Here is a 23,032-nt window from a genome sequence, read left to right as displayed (position 1 = left end):
GTCCTGTCTTATTCTCACTACTATTAGAGGAGCTTTCTTCTCACTACCAAACTCACCCTACTGTCCATGTATTTTTCATTGCTACTTTTTATCATTAATGTCAGAGGTCCTCTAAAACCCAGCTGACAGGGGACAGAGGCACAGGGGTGGCCAGAGTCCCATTCCCCAGCCTCTGATGTCATTCCATGGGGCTTTTGAAGTCCAGGGATCTCCCAGAATTGTGCTGGAAAATGCTGTTTGTTTGCAGAGAAAGTTTGTGAAGAGAGAGCCTGTGGCTATCATCAGATTGTCAAAGGGATATGGGATCCAGAAAAATTACCGCCAGGAGGTTAGGCAAGACTGTCTGTAGCGTATGCTGCTTCAGGCGGGGCAATGCGCTGTTGCCAAGGTGCTTGCTTACCTGGCAGGGTGGCCCCGTGATGCTGAAGGTGGTTTCCCCAGGGTGAGGTTCATCCAATGCACTCCGGCGTGCTGCCCACTGTGGTGGTTCCCCCTCACCCCCGTCTGGGAAACTCGACCTTGTAATTTGTGGTAATGGGGAAACGTGTGTGCACTCCCATGTGTTAGGGAAATATCCCCTATCTCTACCACTGTGGAGCCCATGAAGATCTACTCTGTTTGCTTGTGCTCTTTATACGACATTCTTGGGTTTTGTTTGTTTTTGTTTTTTGAGACAGGGTCTAACTATGTATCCCTGGCTGTCCTGGAATTCATTCTGTAGACCAGGCTGGTCTCGAACTCACAGAGATCTGCTTGCCTCTGCCTCCTGAGTTGCTGGGTTTCAAGGCTTGTGCCACCATCGCCCAGCTTATACTACATTCTTTCGTGATGACAGCTGTAAATTCCAGTTTGTCCAGAGGGATAAACAATGTGAAGACGGGCAAGCAGGTCAGAATGATAGGTCCACAGTCCGAAGAACTTAAGATTGGTAGGCTGGGATCTCTCTCTCTTCTCTCTTCTCTCTTCTCTCTTCTCTCTCTCTCTCTCTCTCTCTCTCTCTCTCTCTCTCTCAGTCTAATACAGGGAGATACTGCTTAATATTTAAAGAGTTTCTGTCTGGGGTGATGAAAAGCCTTATAAACATGTTGCTGTACGATATCAGGGGCATAATTATTCCAATTAAGTTGGATACTTCAAAATTGTTGAAATGAAAAATTCTGTATCTGTTTTGTTTTTTTAACTGCAATATAAAGCAATAATGCAATGTAACAAAACCCACTGAATCGTGCACTCTCCTGGGTGACTGTCGAGTGTTACAATAATTTGTGTGTGAAGGACCACAGAAGAGCTGTGACAGGGACTCTTTAGATGCCATCACAAAAGGCATGGCCATGAAAGAAATCAGTGATAGACCTGATTTAATTAAAATTTTAAAAAACTGTCAAGAAGGCAAGACTGGAAGGAAATATTTGCAGAAGTCATATCTGATAAAAGACCAACTCCACATGCTTGAGTGCAAACTTAAGGACCTGAGTTCAAATCCTCAGCACCACATAAAAAGGTGGACACAGCCACACTGCCTGTAACTCCAGTGCTGCAGGGACCAAGAAAGGTGGATCACTGGGTCTGCTAGCTGTCGTCTCTTGCTGCATGTTCAGTGAGAGACCTGATCCAAGAAAACACAGAGATAGGTAACAGGGCAGAACACTGGTGTCCTCCATCGGCCTCTGTGCGTGCAGAGGTGCGCTACACACACACGATACTTTTTTCTTTATTGAAAGAAAAATTTCCACCTCCTCCCAGCCTCCCATTTCCCTCCCCCTCCTCCCACTCCTCTCCTCCTCCCCCCACTCCTCTCCCCCTTCCTCTCCAGTCCAAAGAGCAGTCAGGGTTCCCTGCCCTGTGGAAAGTCCAAGGTCCTCCCCCCTCCATCCAGGTCTACGAAGGTGAGCATCCAAACTGGCTAGGCTCCCACAAAGCCAGTGCATGCAGTAGGATCAAAATCCAGTGCCATTGTCCGCCATGTTCAGAGAGCCCGGTTTTATCCCATGCTTTTTCAGTCACAGTCTAGCTGGCCTTGGTGAGCTCCCAATAGATCAGCCCCACTGTCTCAGTGGGTGGGTGCACCCCTCACGGTCCTGACTTCCTTGCAGTCAGGGTTCCCTGCCATGTGGAAAGTCCAAGGTCCTCCCCACTCCATCCAGGTCTACGAAGGTGAGCATCCAAACTGGCTAGGCTCCCACAAAGCCAGTGCATGCAGTAGGATCAAAACCCAGTGCCATTGTCCTTGGCTTCTCATCAGCCAAGGAGGGCTTCTCCCTCCTTCTGCTCCTTATTGGGACCTTGGGAGCTCATTCCGGTGTTCCAGTGTGGGTCTCTGTCTCTATCTCTATCTCCATCCATCGCCAGATGAAGGTTCTATGGTGATATGCAAGATATTCATCAGTATGGCTATAGGATAGGGCCATTTCAGGTTCCCTATCCTCAGCTGCCCAAGGAACTAACTGGGGACATCGCCCTGGGCACCTGGGAGCCCCTCTAGGTTGAAGTCTCTTGCCAACCCTAATATGGCTCCCTTAATTAAGATATATGCTTCCCTGCTCCCATATCCACCCTTTCTTTATCCCAACCATCCCATTTCCCCAAGTTCCCCCATCCTCCCCTTCTCACTTTTCTCTCCCCATCTCCCCTTACCCCCATCCCACCCCACCCCCAAGATCCCAATTTTTTTAATTTATTTATTTATTATGTATACAATATTTTGTCTGTGTGTATGTCTGCAGGCCAGAAGAGGGCACCAGACCCCATTACAGATGGTTGTGAGCCACCATGTGGTTGCTGGGAATTGAACTCAGGACCTTTGGTAGAGCAGGCAATGCTCTTAACATCTGAGCCATCTCTCCAGCCCCAAGATCCCAATTTTTTGCCTGGCAATCTTGTCTACTTCCCATATCCAGGAGGACAACTATATGTTTTTCTTTGGGTTCACCTTCTTATTTAGCTTCTTTAGGATCACAAATTATAGACTCAATGTCCTTTATTTATGGCTAGAAACCAATTATGAGTGAGTACATCCCATGTTCATCTTTTTGGGTCTGGGTTAACCTCACTCAGGATAGTGTTTTCTATTTCCATCCATTTGCATGCAAAATTCAAGATGTCATTGTTTTTTTACCGCTGAGTAGTACTCTAATGTGTATATATTCCACACTTTCTTCATCCAATCTTCCATTGAAGGACATCTAGGTTGTTTCCAGGTTCTGGCTATTACAGATAATGCTGCTATGAACACACACACGATTCTTTAAATTATACAAAAACTCTCAAAACCAATTCATAAGATAATGAACCACTAAACATGAGACTCAGACATCTCACCAAAGAAGATATATACATGATAAAAACATAAAAATTTATTTGACATTATATATTATTAGAGAAATACAGGCCAGGTGGTAGTATTGGTAACAGCACACACCTTCAAGTCCAGCACTCAGGAGGCAGAGGCAGGTGGATCTTTGTGGGTTTGAGGCTAACCTGGTCTACCGAGCAAGTTCCAGGACAGTCAGGGCTACGCAGAGAAATCCTGTCTCAAAAGACAAAACAGAAACAAAAATAAAAACAAAAGAAAATGAAAAACAGCAACTAGGACTAGAATTTTAGGTGTGCACCGCCACAAACAGCTTACGTGCTGGAGACGCAATCCAGGGCTCTATGGTTGCCAAATAAACACTTTACCAAGAAAGACACATATCTTGTGCTGGCTTCTTTTAAGACAAAGTCCTACTGTATATTCAGGCTGGCTTCCAATTTGGGATCCTCCTGCCTCAGCCTTCCAATTGCTGGAATTAGTATAGGTATGTGACTTCACATCTGGACTTGGTGAGCATCAAGGAAGGGTTTTGGGGTGGTGGTCTTTTGGTGGGTTTATTTATTTATTTATTTATTTATTTATTGTATATGCTACACACAAAAGTGGGAGGATACAGATGTCTCACTGTGCATATGGAGGTCAGAGGACCACTTTGTGAGCTGGGTTCTCATCTTCTACTTTTCCATAGATGTACTCAGATTGTCAGGATTCAAAGCAAGCACCTTTTCTCACTCAGCCATACTCTCCTACCCATATTCACTGTTCTTTTGAGTCAGGGTCTCAAGTAGCCCAGGCAGGTCTGGAAATTGCTATGTAGCTGAGGCTGGCCTTGAACTCCTGATCTCTCTACTTCTTCTACCTCCCAGCGTGGAGATTACAGGCACTCACCACTACGCTCAGCTCAGCTTGTTTTGCTTGTTGACATATCGTCTCCCTATGTAGCCCAGGCTTACCTGGATCTCACCATTCTCCTGCATCAGCACTCTGAGGGCTGGAATTACAGGCAGACACCATTATGCACAGTTAGAGCTGGAAAGTAATTGTTAATTCCTACAGAGCAGCCTCCCCTCACTACATACAACCTCTCCACCCTACCTGGTGTTATGGCACATGCCTGTAGTCCTAGCTAAATGGATGCTGACCCGAGCAGTTGGAGGTCAGTCTAGGGAGCATGGTGAGACCTCATCTCAAAACAAAACACACCCCCTTTACATGGCCCTCATCTGGGAGGATCCTACCTCACACAGACAGTGTCCTATCTTCAGTTTCTAGGGCACGGAGACCACAGCTGTGGTCCAGCTGCAGCATACAGACCAACTGGCTGACCTCTGTCTAAGACAGGAAGTGGGGAAGACTGGTACATGCTGCTGAACACAGGGGGGTGGGCACCACTGGAGGGGCCAGGCTTATGGGTACACTAAGAAAGACTCAGAGGGCAGTCTGGGAAGGGCCTTGCTCAGCTTTAGAAGGCTTGGAGGCTACAGAGCTGGTCCAATGGCTTATTGTCATCTTGACTGTTTGGGGGGTAGTGAAACACTGGAGTCCACATGAAGCTACCATGTGTCAAGCCCCTCCCCTCTTGGTGTCTCATTCCCTACCTATATGATTGAAATACGTATACTGTTCCGTTTACAGACACACTTCAGGGGGCAGGCAAGGTCCTGGTTGTGAGCTCTCCCTGTACTGTAAGATCCCAGCACCCACATCAGGCAGCTAACAATGGCTTGAAACTCTAGCTCCAGGGGATGTCTGTTACCACCAGGGTGCAGAGCCACCTGGTATCCCTCTTTGGCCTCCCCTAACTTACCCAAGCAACCCGGCCAGCTCCTTCAGGAAGAGAGTGCCAGGACCAGACTGTGTGGGGCATTCTGCTCAGGTGAAGACTCTGAAAGAGCATCCAATCTCATTCACGTCAGTTCAGTCAGAATGGGTATCGTCAAGGAAAAACGACAAAAATAACAATAATTCAGGCAATTCCCCCTTTTTCCTAGGGGGATTGCAGACCTGTGTGAGATGGAAATCCATGAGGAGATTCCTCAAAAAAACTGAAAACAAGTTTCTACTAGCATAAACCCCAGCTAAACCACTGCAGGACGTAAGCCAGTTTGCCACAGAGATACCTGCACGTTCACGTTCACGTTCACGTTCACTGCTGTACTGCTGACAGCAGCAAACAGAACCAGCCGAGGCTCATCCACAGACCAATGGATTAAAGCACGCGGGTCACATACGCAATGAAATTCTAGGCAGCCCTGAAGAAAAGCAAAACCAGATATTTGCGGGAAAATGGATGAAACTGGAAATTGCGTTAAGCAAAATAGAGTAGACTCAGAAAGACAAATCTGCATGTTTCTTCTTATTGAGGATTTAAATGTTTCTATGTATATGTAATATATATCAAATTATATGTGTGCATGACCATGCATGTGTATGTATAACTATGTACGAATAGAGGGTGAAACTCTAGGAAAGGGACCATGGGAGGGAAAAGGTCTGAAGGAGGCTGGAGAAGAGAGGGTGATATAATCAATGTAATAAAGATGGGACCGGCTGAAGGAAGCAGAGGAGATGGTCATGGCGGAGGGGACAAGTCAGAAGAACACACACCTTTAATCCCAGCCCTTGGGAGGCAAAGCAAGTGTTTGAGCTGTCTTGTTTTACTTTGCTTCTGAGACAGGGTTTCTCTGTGTATCTCTGGCTATCCTGGAACTCACTCTGTAGACCAGGCTGGCCTCGAACTCACAGAGATCCGCCTGCCTCTGCCTCCCTTAGTGCTGGGATGAAAGGCCTGCGCCACCATCACCTGGCTAAAGCAAGTGTTTGAAGGTAGTCTGGTCTACATAATGAGTTCCAGGCCACGGCAACATAGTGAGACCCTGTCTTAAAAACAATATAATGGTAATAAACAAGTCTGTGAAGGCAGGCGTAGTGGTGCTCACCTGTAATCCCAATGCTTAGGACGCCGCAGCTGGGGGATCAGGAGTTCAGGTCAGCTTGGCTACATAATGAGACCCTGTCTCACCTAGACCCGCCCCCCTCACTGAAATGCTTCTTATTCAAATACGGTAGCATACCCAAAAGTTCATAGTGGGGATGTAGCTGGATTGGAGGAGTGCTGACTGCGATCAGGAAACCCACCCCTAGGACCCCATAAGAGGGCTGTGGTGGCCTGTCATCACAGCCCCTGGTAAGTAGGAGCAGACGAGCGTATGAAGTCCAACGTCACTACTGTCACACGGGAGTCTGTGGCCAACCTGGACTACATCAAAGCTGCCTCAACAACAAGAAAAAGTTCACGCACCACATGTACCTGGCATGCTGAGCCCTCAAAGGGAGCACACCCGTGTAATGAGCGTGCGCTGCAGCGGTGCAGGGACTTCTGACGGGGGCTTTCACAGCCCACAGCCAACAGGGAAACAGTAGGAAGGATTGCGTTAGTTCCAGGGGCCTTGTTCTGAAACAGAAAAACTTAAAGATAGGGTGCTGAATCCAGCGGGAGACTGGAGCTGCTTATGAGGCCCAGCCTACCGGCTCAGGTAAGCGAGGAAGAATGCAGCAGCCGCCAAGCCCTGCAAGCCGCGGGCGCGTCGCGGTGACTCAGCCCGTACCAGGAAGGAGGAGTGCACCCAAGCTCTCACCCAGAGAGCAGCCTGATCTCGGAGGGCTCTGGGGAACCAAACAAGACCCCCACCCACCGCGGCGAGCATCCAGGCATCCAGGGTGGGACCCTTCCCGTCCCACCTCCTTCTCAGAGCCGTCCCTCCAGTCCATCGCAGGGACGTGGCTCGAGGGTGGTGAGAATTCTGCGGGCGCCGTGGGGGCCACGCGGGTCCTGGCCCCGACGGCGCCCAGAAGACCTAGGAGAGCTGTAAGTAGTGACTTCGAGGGCTGGGAGATGACCGTGGGGGGGAAGGTCCATCCCTGGCGTCCCAGCTTCCCTCGGTTGTAACGCGGGCTGGGAGGAGGTGGCCTGGCGCCGCCGCCTCCCTAATTAGCCCTGGTGGTACCGACTCAGACGCCGGGCTTGAGGCAGCTCAGGATCAGTGTGGGTCCCTGTCCAGCCCTACCTGGCTGCCCACAAGTTCTCGGAATCGGGTCCTGGGGTCACTCTGGGGGTCTCCGAACTCCCTCCTTTCCACACACACACCCTGCTTGGTGACAACCCCTCCCCACAGCCAGAGTTTACAATTCCAGTCAAGCCAACAGACTGACCTCTCCTTACCCCTTTCTACACTCACCCTCGTGTTTGAAGTTGGGGTGCCGGCCTGGAGCCCAAAGAACCCCCCCCCCGAAACGAATTCCCACGTCCAGCTGGCGGGGATGGCAGGGTACTGGGGATGCTTCTGGCTATGGGATAGGGGAGGCTGATGAGACACCAATTGGATTTCCTGGAGGTCTAGTTTCTGGCGGGCTGATCCCCAAACTCCAGGCGTCCAGCTTCTTAGTGGAAATCGAGGACATGAACAAAGGCACCAGAGGAACTAGGTTGCTCTCATCCTCGGACAACGCAATTTGTGGGCTAGTAGTATTCAGACATTTGTCCCAGGGTGATAGTGACTTCTTTCTTTTGATAGTCTGGAAACTTTTGCAAAGTTTAAGATAGAAGGAAAAAAACACGCGGCCCCTTGTGCAACCCGCGAGGTCCTCCCGGCCTGAGGAGGCGGAGATCTAGGGAGACTGGAGCCCCTGGCTCTGTGCGAGGAGAGGAAACCAGACGAGCTGGCTTCCTGTGGGGGCTTGGGCCTCGGACGCCCCGCGGACAGACGTGTCCTGCCCTGGCAGCGCCGAGCCCCGCACGGGGGAGGGGATGCGTGGGGGGCGAGCCAGCGAGGAGGGGGCGGGGACAGGGTGGGCCAGGGAAGAGGGGAGGAGCGAGGGGGCTGGAGAGAGAGAAGGAAGAAGGAAGGGGCGCTAGGTGGGTGCGAGCTGGCGCTGGAATGGGAGCCAAGAGCGAGTGAGCGGGGAGGGGGCGCAGGCGACACCCAGGTGTCTCATGGAGGGGTCCACGCGGTGACCTGCCTGGGAGCACAGCTTGCACGAGTCTGCGCTAGGGCACCCCCAGTCAGTCCCCGGTTCCCCACGCACAACCGGGGGAGGCCCGCCCTGCCCGCTGAGCGCTGTTTTCTCCAGGTCCCGGGCCGATGTCCCAGGTGAGCGGTCAGTGCCCTGCTCTGTGCGACGCGCCCCATGGAGTCCCCAGCGCTACCCTGGACCCAGGTAGGAGAAGGAATGGAAAGTAAAGATGGACCGGAGTGGGGTGGAAAACTAACAGGGTTTTTTTGGGGAGTGGGGTTGTTAGTTCTCTAGCAGACACACAGGCGGATAGCTCCCAGGAGCTTGGATGGGAGTGAGGGTGAGAAGTCTGAGTATTGGGGACCTGGTCCAAGGGGAGTAGAAAGGAGTAGAGGGCTAGGGTGAGGAAACTGGGCCCGGAGCAGCCATGGCTGAGCGGAGTTGGCTCCAACTCCCCCCAGCCCCAGCTCTACACACAGACAGACACACACACACACACACACACACACACACACACGCCGTGCGTCTGCCCATAATGTTGGGATTTGTGTCTCAACCATTTCTGCCCAGTGTGTAAATATTTATGAGGGCCTTAGGCGGGGTGTGTAGCGGGTGGGGGGTGGGTGGCGTCTGAGTCTCTCTTCTTCCCTTCCCCCAAACTAAGCAGAGCGCTTTCTGCAAACTTTTGTTTCAGCAACTAGTGGCTACGAAGCTGGCCCCTTCCCTCCTTGCTAGCTGCCGTTCCCTCCGCCCAGTCCCTACCCAGCGTGGCACACATACACATCCTACCAACGTAGTGAAATACCCCTTCCCCCACCTCAGGGGCTAAACTGCCCTGATTCTCCCAGGACCCTACAGACTAAAGAAGGCTGTGTGGGGGCCTCCCAGTCTAGCGTCCTAGTCCCTTGTCCTCAAAGGCTAAAACTATCTTATACAGAAGGCACCTCTATGGAGGTGCAGATTCCGTTAGAGTCGGGGTGGGTAGGGGGCGGGGTGCAAAAGTGTAGGCCCAGATTTTCTGACTTAAAACCTTATTCTGGCTCAGCCAGAGGCTCTGTTTTCCTCACACCCAAACTCTCCCTTTCCTCAGACTGTCTCAGTAATGAAGATCCAAGGCTTGACCTCAGGTTCCCTCAGGGTCTCAGACAAGTCCTTTCTTTCCCCCTTCTCTGGCCTCAATCTCCTCACCCTACTCCCAGCCTGGACCCCCTAGTTGGTTTGTCTGTTTGGGGAATGGTCTCAGCTGCCTGTATACCTGGCCTGGCCCCTCACAACTGTAGAGGTGGGGGCCTCCAAAACCTGAGAGGGATGTCTGACCAATGGAGATAGTGTGTGCTCTTTCTTCATCAGCCCTAAGTCCCTGTTCTGGGAGAGTTCTTGATAAAATTACTTAGACTTCAAGGGAAGATGCTCCTCCAAGGACCAGGCTTCTTCGGCTTGGAAGGACAGTGGGAAACTGGGGACTGGGAGGCCTTCATGTCTGGGAACTGTCTCTGTCTCTCTTGGCCTTTCTCCCACCCCCACTTTTCCATGCTGTCTTCCTTCCCTTATTCAGTATTTCTCTCCTCCGATATCTCCTTCCAAGAACCCCCTCCCCTGTCTGACCTGCTCTCCACCCAATGGAAGAGGAGGGGAGCAATGTGTGCTCAAGACAGGCCACAGAGTCCAGGGGGGATTGCCGGGAAGGCTTAGGCCTGGGCTGTAATTTGAGGCCCCAGTGTCCCAGCAAGCCCCCTCCCCAGTCTGAACTGGGCCAGACAATGTGGCTTTTGTAACACTTGTCCTGTCCTGTACTGTTCTGCCTGCTACCCAGGAAGCCCAAACCGCAGAAGATGCAGCCAGAACCCCACAGATGTCTGACCCTGAGACCAGAACCCTCCACGCTCCCTGTGCGCTCACAGAACAGAGAGGCCACAGCACTGTCCCCAGAGTGGAAGCTGCTGGCAGGACAGCCAGGGTGTGACATGCCTCCTCTTTCAGGGTTCCAAGATACAGACAGGGCACAAGAGGACTCAGGGCAGCTGTGGTTAGGGCAGGTGGCCAAGTACTCACACTCTGGCCTCTCCCCCACCCATTCCTGAGAGCCCCAAGAGCCTGGCTCCCTAAGCCACAAGATTTCTGCCTAGCACTGGGGCGTCGAATTTCTGCCCGTGGCTCTAAATTCAATTTCCTGGGAATTGGAGCCCTTGGACCTAAAATAAAACTACTGGACTGAACATAGCCAGCAGCTCACATCCTCCCCAGTCCTCCTCTTCATGGTGCGGGCCTCGCTAACTGGACATCAAAATAGCCCACCATCTCTGGTCTCCGTGGGGTTCAAAATCAGATGTCGCCCATAATCCTTCATGTGGCCCCTCTTTCTCCTTCCCAAACCTGAGCCATTTTGAACTCCAACACTCAACCACAAACATGCAGACCTCCACAGGGAAGGTGACGGACAAGGGGCCAGTTTGCAGCAGAAACTAGCACTTCGTTGCCAAGTTGTCGGTAACAGACTGTGCAGAGGGCACGCTGGTATCACAGGTGACAGAGGAGGCTTACTGGAGGAAGAGATGAGGCTGCGGCTGGCCAGGGAGGAGTCAAGAGCAACTATATAAGCACAGGTAGTCTGGCCAGAAGCTGTTGTGATGGCCCAGGGGCCTGGACAGGCGAGTGTGCCTGGAACACAAGACCTTTGTCCATTGACTAAAGATGTGTGACAGAGGACTTGAGTATCTACTCATACTGAGAGTGACTGGGAGGTATCAGCCACCACTCTCTGGCCTGAAGTCCTGATCTTCTCTCTCCAGAGATAGTCATAGCCCAAGGTACAGGGAGCCCAGATCCACTGTCCACAAAGACAATGCTGGGGGCCAGACTTGGAGCTCCAGAACATGGGAACTGGCCAGGCTTGAAGTGAACCCATCCCCACTGGAAGAGGTTCTCCTCTTCCTTCCTGGCCAAGAACCCCCCCCCCCCCCTCCAAATCTGGTGGATGACAGACAGAGGGAATCCGCGAGGTCCCTGCTGCTGGAGTGAGTCTCCCCACCTTTCCTGTGGAGCATGTGGAAAGTTCTCTCCACTTCTTTCTAGAGAGGCATGCAGACCAGAGCCTCGCCCCGTGTTAGGGGGAGCACGTGTTGAAGGGACCCAGAGGTGCAGGACACTAGCATGTTGAGTTCACTGTGTAAATCAATAGTGATGTCACTCTGGTCAGATAGGTGGCTTAGATGTCAGGCCTCTCCCAGCCACACCTCTCCTCTACGCTCCGCGCGCGCGCGCGCGCGCGCGCGCGCGCGCACACACACACACACACACACGTCAGGAGAGTCTCCTTCAAGATGCTCTCTCTCTTCTCCATGCAGGATGAGGAGTCTTTTGGTCACAGAGGGAAAACTGGGCTCTTTAGCCTCTCAGTCTGGGAGTCTTCAGCCCACGTGTGCCCTGGCTCTTCTGTCCCAGCTGCGTCCTGGGGCCCAGGTCCTCTGGGGCAGCATCTCCAGAGCAGTCTTCCTGACTCCACCCTTTCCTCCCTGTTCTGCTGGCCTGTCTCCCTCCTCTGCCCCCACTGTGACCTTCCTAGCTTCAGGAGGTCTGCCCCTCTGTGTCCCTCAGGCCATGGTCTGGTCTCTCTAAAAGCTTTTGTTCCATCCTGGTCACCAGCCGTGTAGTGACTATGAGGAGAGATACCTAGGTGAAAGGACAGCCGGGGACTCCCATGGCCTTAAACCCTCTTTATTGTCTTTCTCCTTCTCAAGCCCTGGGGGGCAAAAAAGCAGGAATCTTGGCTCTGTCTATACAGGACTGCGCACTCTGTGACCTCAGGAGAAAGTCTGGGAAGCCAAGGGCCTTTAATGACCAGCTGCTGTTGCAGGCTCCCAACCTCAGAAGCATCAAACAGCGTGCGCTCCCTCATTCCCACCGAACTGTGGTTCTGGGGTCTTGGTCCCATTGCTCTTCTCAAACACCCCTCCCCCACGAAGAAGGCTACTGCCTTCTCCAGAGTACCTACTGACAATGCACACGCGTGTGCACACACACACACACACTCCTATAGACTTTTAAAATTTGTTTTCTGTTGTTATTTTTGTTTGTTGGGATAAGGTTTCTCAGTGTAAACCTGTGAGGAGAGCCCTGGCTGTCCTGCAACTCACTCTGTAGACCAGGCTGGTCTTGAACTCACAGAGTGCTGGGGATTAAAGGTGTGTGCCGCCACCTGGCTTTAAAACTTTTTTTTAAGAGTTGGTCTCTCCTGAGGCCCAGACTGGCCTTGAACTTGCTTTGTAACCAAGGCTGGCCTTGAACTTTTGAACCTCTGGCCTCCACCACCCAATGTTGGGATTATAGGTAAGTGATACCACACCCCATTGGTACCACTCACAGGGTGAAAGAGCTATCATTGTTTGTTTTTGTTTTGGGGTTTTGGGTTTTTGGCAGTGCTGGGAATAGCAACCAGGGTTGTTATTTTCATGTCAAACAAATGCTTTAACTGAGTGCTCGTCCAGTCCTCTTCCTCGCCAACCCTTATAAATACCCGGCTGCAGCTTTGAGCTGGGACCTAACGCAGAAGCTTCCTGGGCCCCTGCACCTCCTACTCTCTGCCCCAGCTCCTATCTGTGATGAGGCCTGTGGTTTGCCCTGGGCAGGCAGAAGCATGCCTACTTGGGTCTGCAGTGTCTGTGCTACCCAGTAGGCCTCTGGGATTTGTGTGCATGGCCAAGAGGAACTAGGGGCTGTTAACTGGGTCTCGGGCTCAGCAGCCAGTGAGGTGGCTGGACACGGGAGCACACCTAGGCCTACCTCCAGCTTTTGATTCCCAGATCCAAGGGCCCACATCTCCATGGACAGCTCTGTTTATCTCCCTCTATGGCTGTCATCTGAAGACAGCTCAGAGGACATCTGTGGAAGCTCGTCTCTGTTCTCTGTAATGGAACCCATTTCCATTGGCAGGACCTTCCTTTGTCTCCATCCCTTTCTGGTGTGCACAGGGTGGATCGGATTCTGATCTCTTATCTTTGGACATCTCTGCTGTTTTCTCCCCCGTCTTGCCCCCATCTGTGAACCCTCCCTCCCCATCTCTGCTGTTTTCCCCCTTCCCCCATCTGTGTAGCCTCCCTCCCCTTCTCTGCTGTTTTCTCCCCCCTCCCCCCATCTGTGAACCCTCCCTCCCCATCTCTGCTGTTTTCCCCCTTCCCCCATCTGTGTAGCCTCCCTCCCCATCTCTGCTGTTTTCTCCCCACTCTCGCCCCCATCTGTGAACCCTCCCTCCCCATCTCTGCTGTTTTCTCCCCCCCCCCATCTGTGTTGCCTCCCTCCCCAGAGCCCTGCCCTTTGGCATCTGCCTCTCTCAGAGTCTCCTGCTTCTATTTCTTCTTTCTCCCAGCATGGGAACTATGAGGGAGACACAGGTAGAGAACCATGCTCTGAGACCACTGCTGTCCCACTGCATAGCACAGCCAAAATTGTCAGAACTTGGACTTTACCCCTGTGGCCCCTGCCTTACCCAGAGGCTAAAGCTGTGGGTTCTCAGACACTGCGCATCCCCATCCCTTCCTGGGAGCCCAAGGGGCTCTAGTCCTGCTGCCAAGGGCGCTGTGGTTTGAAGGTGGCCTCGTTCCCTCATTCCGCCCACCCTGCCCAGAGTCACTCTAATTACACGGGACTGTGGTTCACCTCTTCCCCAGCGCTCCAGGCTGCTCCTGGCCTCTCTTCCTGCCTGGGGCCCCTCCCTGCTCCTCACCCCCAGGTTACTCTCTCTCTCTCCTCTCCCATGCCAGCATCCCCTCTCTGACCCAATTTCTCCGCATCTGCCCTCTTCCTGTCTGAGCAGCTTCTTGCCCTGGTCTGTCCAGGCCCTGTCTAGTCTTTGTCTTTCTTCCTCGTGGCTGACTTTGCTGTTGGTCCCAGACAACCTGTCACTAGATCTCAGCCGTCCCCACCCAATCTCCTGAACTCCCTTTCCCTGGCATCTGCCTTGTAGTGCCCGTCAGTCCCCATAACTGTCTCTCTGGCTCCGCTGCTGGACAGCTTGTCTGTTTTCTCCTGCACCATGTGCCTCTCCTCTCCCTCCTGATGCCACATGCATGTACTCACCCAGGAACACTTACATGCACACATATGAGCTATGATTCAGAAACCTTCATTTGGAAGTCAAACACCGCAGCCAGATAAGGTGATAGCTGACTGACTCATGAAGGGACCAGAAGTAAGGAGTTCATTGAGGGCTCTGGCCTGGAGGTCAGACCTGGGCCTGGGCACACAGAAAGATGCCAGGGAAACAAGCCTTCATCGTCTGCTTTTTCACTAGCCCAGACCATGTCCCTCCTCCCTGGGCTGGAGGTAGCAGCAGGATCCACTCACCCTGCAGACACATCATCAGAAGAGGGCTCCCCAGAGGAGGTGGTACCCTGCATGCCCCAAGACAGTGGTCCTGGGGCTCACCAGGCTCTGAACAGCACTGACCTCGATGTTCACACAGAAGCTGTGACATGTGAGTACAAGGGGCTACAGTTTGGGGTGGCAACATGCAGGGCTGCCCGAGGAAATCCAACCACGGAGTGGCGTCGGGATACAGTGCAGCAGCTTCTCCACCTCTACCTTGTAAGAGGCCAAGCTCCTGGAAACCCAGCTTGAGCTTGCAGGGCAAGAGGCATCCTTTGCCTCTGAGAGAGAGAACTGGTGTGCTGGGCAGGGCAGTGTACCCTTCAGGACTGGACCTGGGTGCAGAGGAAAGAGGGGAGCACCCAGATGCTCTGGGGAGGACGGAACAAAGTTCATCTTCTTTACCAGGCCTGTTTGGAGGTCTTCACAGTGCCCTAGGGGCTGGACAAGGGCTACCCGGGTCATTTTTGTAATAAGCATCTACTGCCTTCCATGATAGTGTCTCAAAGCGGATTTTCTGTCTTTGAATGACTTCAAGTACTTTCGTAGAGAGACATCACCACAGCTCTTGTCAAGCCTATTCTCTAGATGAGGAAACTGAGGCACAGACCCAGACCAGACCAGGACACAAGCCTAGCACTCAATCTTCTGGCCTCATTCTGCTGTGCCCACCTGCTGTGTTGGCATAAATAATGTGCCTCCTGCACTTCTAACGAGGGCATCTGGGGCCAAACTGGACAGCCTGGAAGCAGCCTTCTACACACACACACACACACACACACACACACACACATGCATACATGCACACACACACACACACACACACACACACGAGACAAGGAGGTCATGGCCGTGGCCACAGGGAGGGGGCCCAGGCGAGAGTGGGACAGACACCCCTGTGTCTATGGCTTTGAGTGTTTGCACTGTGACTCAACACCACCCCCACCCCTTGGCCACCCCACAGCCGAGGCCACAGGCGAGCTTTGTGTCTGCAGAGCCTCCCAGGGCCCTAGGCTCACCACAGACTCCCTCCCTCTGGCCACTGAACCCATGTTTAGGCAGCAGGGCAAGGGACAGTGACACTGGCCAAAGGCTCAGCCAGTCTTCTCTGGAGCCAGGATGATTCAGGCCTAGCCACTCCCGTGGCTTTGCTCCTGTTTACCAGGTGCAGGCCCCAGCCATGCCTTGCCCCAACCTGGCACCTCTGCTTCCCACCTTGTCATGGTGTTATCCTCCCAGCCTCCTCTCTCCGCTTCCTAGCTGTGGGATCTCTTGTGAGTTATACCAGCTGGTCCTCGAGTTTTTTCATCTGAGAAATGTACCAATAATAGATGGCTTACAATGTTTAAAGACATTACTCTGGCACACGGTCTTGCACACCGATACCCACTCAGAGCATGTTAACTAGCTGCTGCTCTAGGAAGTGACTGTGTGGATGTAACAGCTTGTTTCCCAGTTCCTCAGTCCCCAGCCTTTGCCCCCATCCTTTGCCTCTGTCCTGAGGCACAGTGGTCTACACCAGTAATCCCAGCACGTTGGAAGTCAAGACAGGAGAATGAGGGACTTGAACTCTTATGCAAGGTCATCGTCAGCTACATAACCAGTTTGAGTCCAGCTTTGGCTACAAAAGTCTCAAAGATGGGGACGGGGGGCGGTTATAAAGAAGATTCCATTAGAAAATAACCAGCAAGTACTGGGGACAACTGGCCAGCACACACAGTGTTCAAGGGGCAGCAACTGGTTGGCACACAGTGAGTGTTCAAAGGAACCATGACTGACTGGCACATGAGCATCCAGCCCCCAGAGTCCAGCACTGAGGCCACCTTCCTCTCTCCTGAGCACCGAGGGCCTCCTCGTATCTCCCCCCTGTAGAATGTAAATCCCCAAGTCTGCTGGAGAAGTGAGGACTAGGGTCCTGCTGAGGGAATGGAAGCACCCCATGTTTGCAGAAAGCATTCAGCAGCCAGGGCCCAGACCTCGTGTGACCCCTTCTTACCTCCCCTACCAGCCTAACACAGGTCCCCTCACTCTCTGAGACTCGTGCCAAGCCGCTCAGTTGAGCATCCTCTGAAGGAGATCTAGAAAGCCGCTGAGGGCTTGGGGCATCACCAGGCTCAGCTTCTAAAACTGATTGCTTAGTTTAGGAGGGCACATGGCCTTTGGAAGGCGCTCCCTACCAGTTCTCCCTCCCGACCGGTCCCGCCCCCACCCCTGTCACCCAGACCAGGAGCCGCTCAGTCCTTTCTGCCCACAGTAGCAGAGCAGGGCGGGACTATGCAGAGCTGAGGGCAAGAAGCAGAAGATAAAGGGGCTGCTACGAGGGGCCCTCAATCCAGAGCCAAGCATGCAGTCTCCAAACAGATGTTCCCAATAAGTCACCAGCAGCACCGAGGGTGAAAACAGCTGGGGGTTTGGCAGAAGGCAAGGTGAAGGTTAACTGATTCACTGCCATTGTCGGCAACCCCAGCTGACCTTGTCTCCTCCACCCTACCAGTCTAGCCCAGGTCCTAGAGCCTACAACAAGAGGACAGAGTTCATGTGGAGTAAGAAAATGGGGTGCAGGTACCCCTGCTTTGTACCTTTGGTTTTAGTTTTTGTTTTTCCAGAATGAGCACTGCCATGGGAGTTGAAACTGAACCCCAGGCTGTGACTGTTCCATGATGTCCCTGTTGGCTAGTCATTTCTGCTTTCCAGGCCTCAGTTTCTCCATGTAAAGGACACAAATCTGCCTTCGCTGCCAGAGGTGAAACTAAAAGTGAACTGGTAGGGTTCAGACTGATCATCAGAGGGTGACCCTCCCTTTCGTCACCACCTCTTCTCTTCATTTCCCCAGGCCAGCCTCAGGGGAACCCCTTAGGCTGCACCCCACTACTGCCAAACGGCTCCGACCATAGCCACTCCTCAGAACTGGGCAGTGCTGGGCATGCGGGGAACGGTGCCCCGGGAGGCCCCAAGGCCCACCGGAAGTTGCAGACACACCCATCTCTGGGCAGCCAAACTGGGAGGAAGAGCAAAGGCAGCACTCGGTCAACTTCCCAGGTCCCCCTCCAGGCACAGGAAGGTAAGACCCCTGCCGTCCCGCAGACGCGGCTGCAGGTTGAGTTGTGCTCGCAGCTCGGTTGGACTCAGTGCCTCCTGCCTATTGGCTCCTGAGGCAGGAGGATCAAGGCCGTCCTGGGCTTTGTAACTAGATCTTGTCTCAAGCGGCAATAAACCAGGTGTAGTGGCTCACACCCCTACCATCCAGCTCTCAGGGACTTGCTAACTCCTGCAAGGTATCCTCCTACCTCCACATGGTTGTGGGGTTTGTGTTTAGAAAGGGAGACCTCCAGCCTCCGGGGAATCATCTATGGGGCGCAAACAGCTAGAGGCTGGGCAGAAGCCGCGGGGAAGGCTGATACGAGAGTGCGAGAGCCTGGCTCTGAGGAGCCCTTGGTGCCCTGTTGAACTTCGTGCACCTTGAGAAGCACACGGGGCGGTGAAGTGACCTCAGTCCCAGACCGGCTCCCTCAGGCTTACCCTAACAAGGACTGTGGCCATCTGGGCTGATCCAGTTTACACCAGAATCAGAAAATTTCCGCCAGGGGCTTGTGACCCCACTTTCCATCCCCAACACCAGAGAAAATGAAAAAAAAAAAATTCCTTTAGGAGTGGACCATCTGTTTAATCAAAGCAAACGTAGAGCGTAAAATGATGCTGAGCGATGGGGGGTAGGGGACACAAGATTCCGCAGGGGATGCCAGAACTTCTCAGACCAGACACCCAGCTGCCTTCTGCTCCGACATCACAGCCGGCAGTCATCTGCTTGCCCCATCGAGTATCGTGGGGCCGTCATCTGTAGTTCAGGAACTACCTGATCGCAGCCCTGCTCATGTCGGGGGACCCTGGCCTGGCCCCCTGCAAGCAGGATTCAATGTGTGCATTTATTGCTGTTGCTTTTAAGATTTATTTATTTTAACTTGGGAGGCAGAGGCAGGCAGATCTCTGTGAGTTGGAGGCCAGCCTGGTCTACAAGAGCTAGTTCCAAGACAGGCTCCAAAGCTACAGAGAAACCCTGTCTCGAAAAACCAAAAAAGAAAAGAAAGAAAGATGTATTTATTTTTGTGTATGAGAGTTTTGCCTGCACATGTGTGTGTGCACCATGTGTGTGCCTGGTGCCCTCAGAGGCCGGAGAGGCTGTCCAAGCCCTGGAACTGGAATTACAAATGGTTGAGCGCCATCATGTAGAAGCTATAAGAACCGAACTGGATGGAATCAAACCCAAGCCCTCTGCAAGAACTGCAAATGCTCTAAACCACTGAGCCAGCTTTCTAGGGAGGGCCCTGCCCACCCCACCATCCCTGAATTTGTTAAGTAAGGCATTCTGAAACCTTCTCACCCCTTGGGGCAGATTCTGCCCAAAGTATTTATGACAGACAGTCATTCGCTTAGCTGACTTACCCTGGGGAGGATGGAGAGAAGTGTCTAGGTGATAGAGCACTTGTCTAGCATGCTCAGGGCCCTGGGTTCAACTCCCAGGGGTGCAAGAAAATAAATAATATTAATAGCTGTGCATTCTGGGCACCTGCTACATGCTAGGTACCTAGCCCATGCCCTCATTGGGCTCTTGTGGATAGGGCACACATGGGGTCGTTATCCATGTGACAAGCCCACTACAGAGGCTTTATTAGCGTGGAAACAGCCACACCAGCACAGAGTCCGAGATAGGGAACTCAGAAGTGATCTGTAGTAGGTGTGTTTGGCATTTGGCAGGTTGACTGAGACTCCAGGAGGCAGGGACTCTGGAAAGGTTTTTATCAACTATGCCAACTATGTTGAGGGACGCAAAGATGACCTACTGACACACGGGGACAGTTGAGATGGACTGAGTCTTAAATACAGCAGATTTAACACATCTGGAGTTGAAGAGAGCTACTGGATCCATTTGGGGCATAGAAGACAGGGCTGCCACACAGGGTGCTGGACAGTGTTAGTCAGCAAAGTGCAGCTCTGGTTCCCCTGGCCTGGCCCTCAGGAGGGCTTACTGTCCAGCACTCTGCAGTGAGGGCTCAGCCCACCAGTCAAATAAGGGCTTACTGTGTTCACTTTGTGTGGTCCAAGCTGGCCTCAGATTCTCTGTGGCCGACGATGACCTTGAACTCCTGATCCTCTTGCCTGTGCCTGCCGGGAGCTGGGATTACAGTGAGCTGGGATTACAGCCGTGCACGGCTACAGTTTGTACACACAGACAGGACCGTGTGCGTGCCCTTAGGAGAGAAGCATTCTGTGGACTGGGACATATCTGTGACCATAACAGACCAAGGTGACTGCCCTGGCAGCAGCTGTGTCTACTTAGGGTTTACTATTGCTGGAAGGAGACATCATGACCACGACAGTGCTTATAAAGAAAACATTTAATTGAGGGGGGCTCGCTGACAGTTTCAGAGGTTCAGTCCATTATGATCACGAAGGGGAGCATGGCAGCGAGCAGGCAGATGTGGTGTGAGAGTCAGGAGTGCTAGTCTTGCAGGGAACGGAAAGTTGACTGAGCCCCACTGAAGGAAGCTTGAACAAGAGACCCCAAAGCCCACCCCCACAGTGACACACTTCCTCCAAGAAGGCCACACCTCCTAACAGTGCCGCTCCAGTCAGGGGTCATTTTCTTTCAAACCACCACCACCTGGCAAGGGTGAGGTGACCATCTACGTAAAGCCTGTTGTGCAGTGGCCCACGACAGAGCTAGGAAGTCAGAAGAATGCAGGAGGGCGGTGAGCGGGGTGTGCCAGGGTGAGGAGAGTTCTGGAGAGTTCTGCTCCTCCAGGGGAGCCTGCTGGAGATGGCATTTGGAGAAGTAGGGAAAGAAAGGAGTGAGACTATTCCAGGCAGAGAGAGAGGTACCACTCGGCCGTGCTTCGCCTGAGTTTCAGCAGAAGATCAGCACGGAAAGAGCAGAGGAGAAGGTGCAGTCAGGAGAGACAGCTCACCAGGCCTGAGGCCCACCTGGAACCTCAGCTTCTCCCCCTTGAGGGTGTCTGTGGTAGCTCTGAGCACGGCAGGATCTGACGCAGCCTCTGTTTTTAGTTCTTGTTGCTTGTTTTTGTTTGTTTGGTTTTTGTCCTGGCTCTGGGACACACAGCAGATTGGTGAGGTGTAACCAACGACAGAGTAGTATATTGTTGTTTATTTGTTTCATTTTTTGAGACAGGGTTTCATGTAGCTCAGAGTGACCTCCAACTCACCAAGTATCTGAGGATGATCTTGAACTGCTGATCCTCCTGCTTCTGTATCCCAAACACTGGAATTGCATATGCACACAGTTTCTACAGTGCTGGGGATTGAACCCAGGGCCTCCTGCATGCTAAGCAACCACTCTATTAACTGAGCCAAATCCCAACCCTTTGGCTACATCTTTAAATGGCTAATCTCTGTGCCTCAGTTTCTTCATCTGTAGAATGGGGCTAATTACAGCCCACATCGTAGAGTTGTTACAGGAGGCTTAGGCGAGTGTCCTTCCTACACCGCACTTATACTGGTGCCTGGGACACCTCTTCACCCACTTGGTTAAATACATAATCAGAGCGCAGTTAAGGCAGAGATTCAGAGTGGTGGTGGTGCACACTTTTAATCCCAGCATTCGGGAGGCAGAGACAGGTGGATCTCTGTTAGTTCAAGGCCAGCCTGGTCTACAGAGCGAGTTCTAGGACAGGCTCCAAAGCAACAGAGAAATCCTGTCTCGAAATACTCCCCCCCCCCCAAAAAAAAGGACTCCCAATGCAGACTGGCTGTGCTCCCTTCAGTTCCACTCTGGTTTACTCACCTCCTGTGCCTATAAAGAAACTGGGTATCCCCCCACTAGCTCCATTTGCTTTTCGGGGCGATGGGGGCTATAGACACTAGGTGAAACTGGACTGTTGTGACGGGGGCTCCCTTGCTCCTGTCTCTGACTCGCCTGCCCCCGCCCACAGACTGCTGCGTCCACTGCATCCTGTCCTGTCTGTTCTGTGAGTTCCTGACACTCTGCAACATCGTCCTGGACTGTGCCACGTGCGGTTCCTGCAGCTCCGAGGACTCCTGCCTCTGCTGCTGCTGCTGCGGCTCCGGCGAGTGCGCGGACTGCGACCTGCCCTGCGATCTGGACTGTGGCATTGTGGATGCCTGCTGCGAGTCGGCAGACTGCCTGGAGATCTGCATGGAATGCTGTGGACTCTGCTTCTCGTCCTGATGCCACAGAGCAGCCCCAGAGCTGACACACGAAGCTTGACACCTCCCCTGACCCCAGGGCCCCCTCAGAATCCCAGCCCAGATGTGAGAAGGTGGGATGGCCAGAGGAGCCATCTCAGCCGCAGAACAGGTCCGTTACCGACAAGCCTGCTCTCCTCGGTGGGTGACGTGGTGTCTAGAACCTGGTAAGACAGGACCAGTTAGCTCCCAGGACTCCGAACACTGTGAACGCAGAGGAGGGGCAGGAATGGGAGGCCTCTGTCCTTCTCTACCTCTGCTCCAGGTGTCCGCCTCCCTCGGCTACCCCAGCTCGGAAGACAGAAAATGTGAAAAGACACCTGCCCGGCCCACGTCAGCCCTTACCCTCCTCCCCAGCTCCTTTGCTGGGCTCTTATAGGAGCCTGATCCGTACAGTGACCCAAGAGGCTTGGGGTGGGGTTGGGTGGGACAGGGCATAGTAAGACTGGAAGCTGGGGTGGGCAGAGGGAGGGTCTGTGCTATTCGTTGCTGTAAATAAAGATGTTTGTCTGTTCTGTCTCCTCTTTCCTTGGGACCTGTGACAAAATGTAAGGGCGTAACTGCTGAAAAGCAGTATTCCCTGCCAGGACCTGATATGCGGTCCCGGATGGGCTCATAGGCAAAACGCTGCCACAAAAGCATGAGAAATTGGCTTTGAGTCCCCAGAGTCCACATAAAAGATGGCTCTAGAAACCTGTGTCTGCCATCCCAGAACCCCCTCAGCAAGATGGAGGCCGAGAGAATCTCTGAGAAGAAGAAACTGTTTCCAATGAGAGAGAAGGCGAGAGCTGGCCCTGAGGTTGCCCTGTGGCACACACGCGTGCTAGCACACACAGACCCTGTGGAACACATGCGTGCTAGCGCACACAGACCCTGTGGCACACACCATTCTCCTTGGCTCATGACTTCACTTTCCACAAGGAAGGAGGATAGGTCAGGTCCTCACCGCTGTTCCCAATGCCCGCCAACTGATAGGTCCTTGGCACGGTGTAATTAACAACAGATGCATCCAGCTTTGATTAATTAACTCCTGCTGGGGGCAGCTTCTCCAAGCTTCCTGATGGAGCTGCTCCAAGGGTCAGGCTGATCCTGTGTCAACTGCTGAAGGGTGCCTTGGAAGGGGTGACC

General features: G+C 52.9%; 1 protein-coding gene and 1 non-coding gene across 3 annotated transcripts; both read left to right on the top strand.

Moving 5' to 3' along the window:
* Positions 1–392: 392 nt before the first annotated feature.
* On the top strand, positions 393–560 carry LOC121451172. Its single transcript, XR_005974700.1, has one exon. It is a non-coding gene; the product is annotated as a U1 spliceosomal RNA (small nuclear RNA).
* Positions 561–6,929: 6,369 nt separating this feature from the next.
* On the top strand, positions 6,930–22,312 carry Mdfi (MyoD family inhibitor). 2 transcript variants are annotated; one of them, XM_041656234.1, is made up of 5 exons: positions 6,930–7,181; positions 8,444–8,530; positions 14,613–14,795; positions 17,520–17,747; positions 21,631–22,312. In XM_041656234.1, the coding sequence occupies exons 2-5, from the start codon at positions 8,455–8,457 to the stop codon at positions 21,885–21,887; spliced, it is 744 nt and encodes a 247-aa protein (XP_041512168.1). In that variant the 5' UTR covers positions 6,930–7,181; positions 8,444–8,454; the 3' UTR covers positions 21,888–22,312. The 2 variants fall into 2 exon arrangements, with proteins under 2 accessions (XP_041512168.1, XP_041512169.1); XM_041656235.1 differs by lacking the exon at positions 14,613–14,795.
* Positions 22,313–23,032: the final 720 nt, after the last annotated feature.

This window comes from Microtus oregoni, unplaced genomic scaffold (genome assembly GCF_018167655.1).
Source record: "Microtus oregoni isolate MIOR12 unplaced genomic scaffold, Mior012 000007F_ref0000211, whole genome shotgun sequence".
Classification (NCBI taxonomy): Eukaryota; Metazoa; Chordata; class Mammalia; order Rodentia; family Cricetidae; genus Microtus; species Microtus oregoni.
Note: the sequence above shows the minus strand (reverse complement) of the source record. Positions and strands in the feature narration are given on the sequence as shown.

Excerpts from the sequence above, each read along its gene's own strand:
- Mdfi (XM_041656234.1), top strand. The coding sequence starts at position 8,455 with ATGTCCCAGGTGAGCGGTCAGTGCCCTGCTCTGTGCGACGCGCCCCAT. Across the intron at positions 8,531-14,612 it reads CAGCGCTACCCTGGACCCAG|CCCAGACCATGTCCCTCCTC; the intron begins GTAGGAGAAGGA and ends CTTTTTCACTAG. Across the intron at positions 14,796-17,519 it reads TCACACAGAAGCTGTGACAT|GCCAGCCTCAGGGGAACCCC; the intron begins GTGAGTACAAGG and ends TCATTTCCCCAG.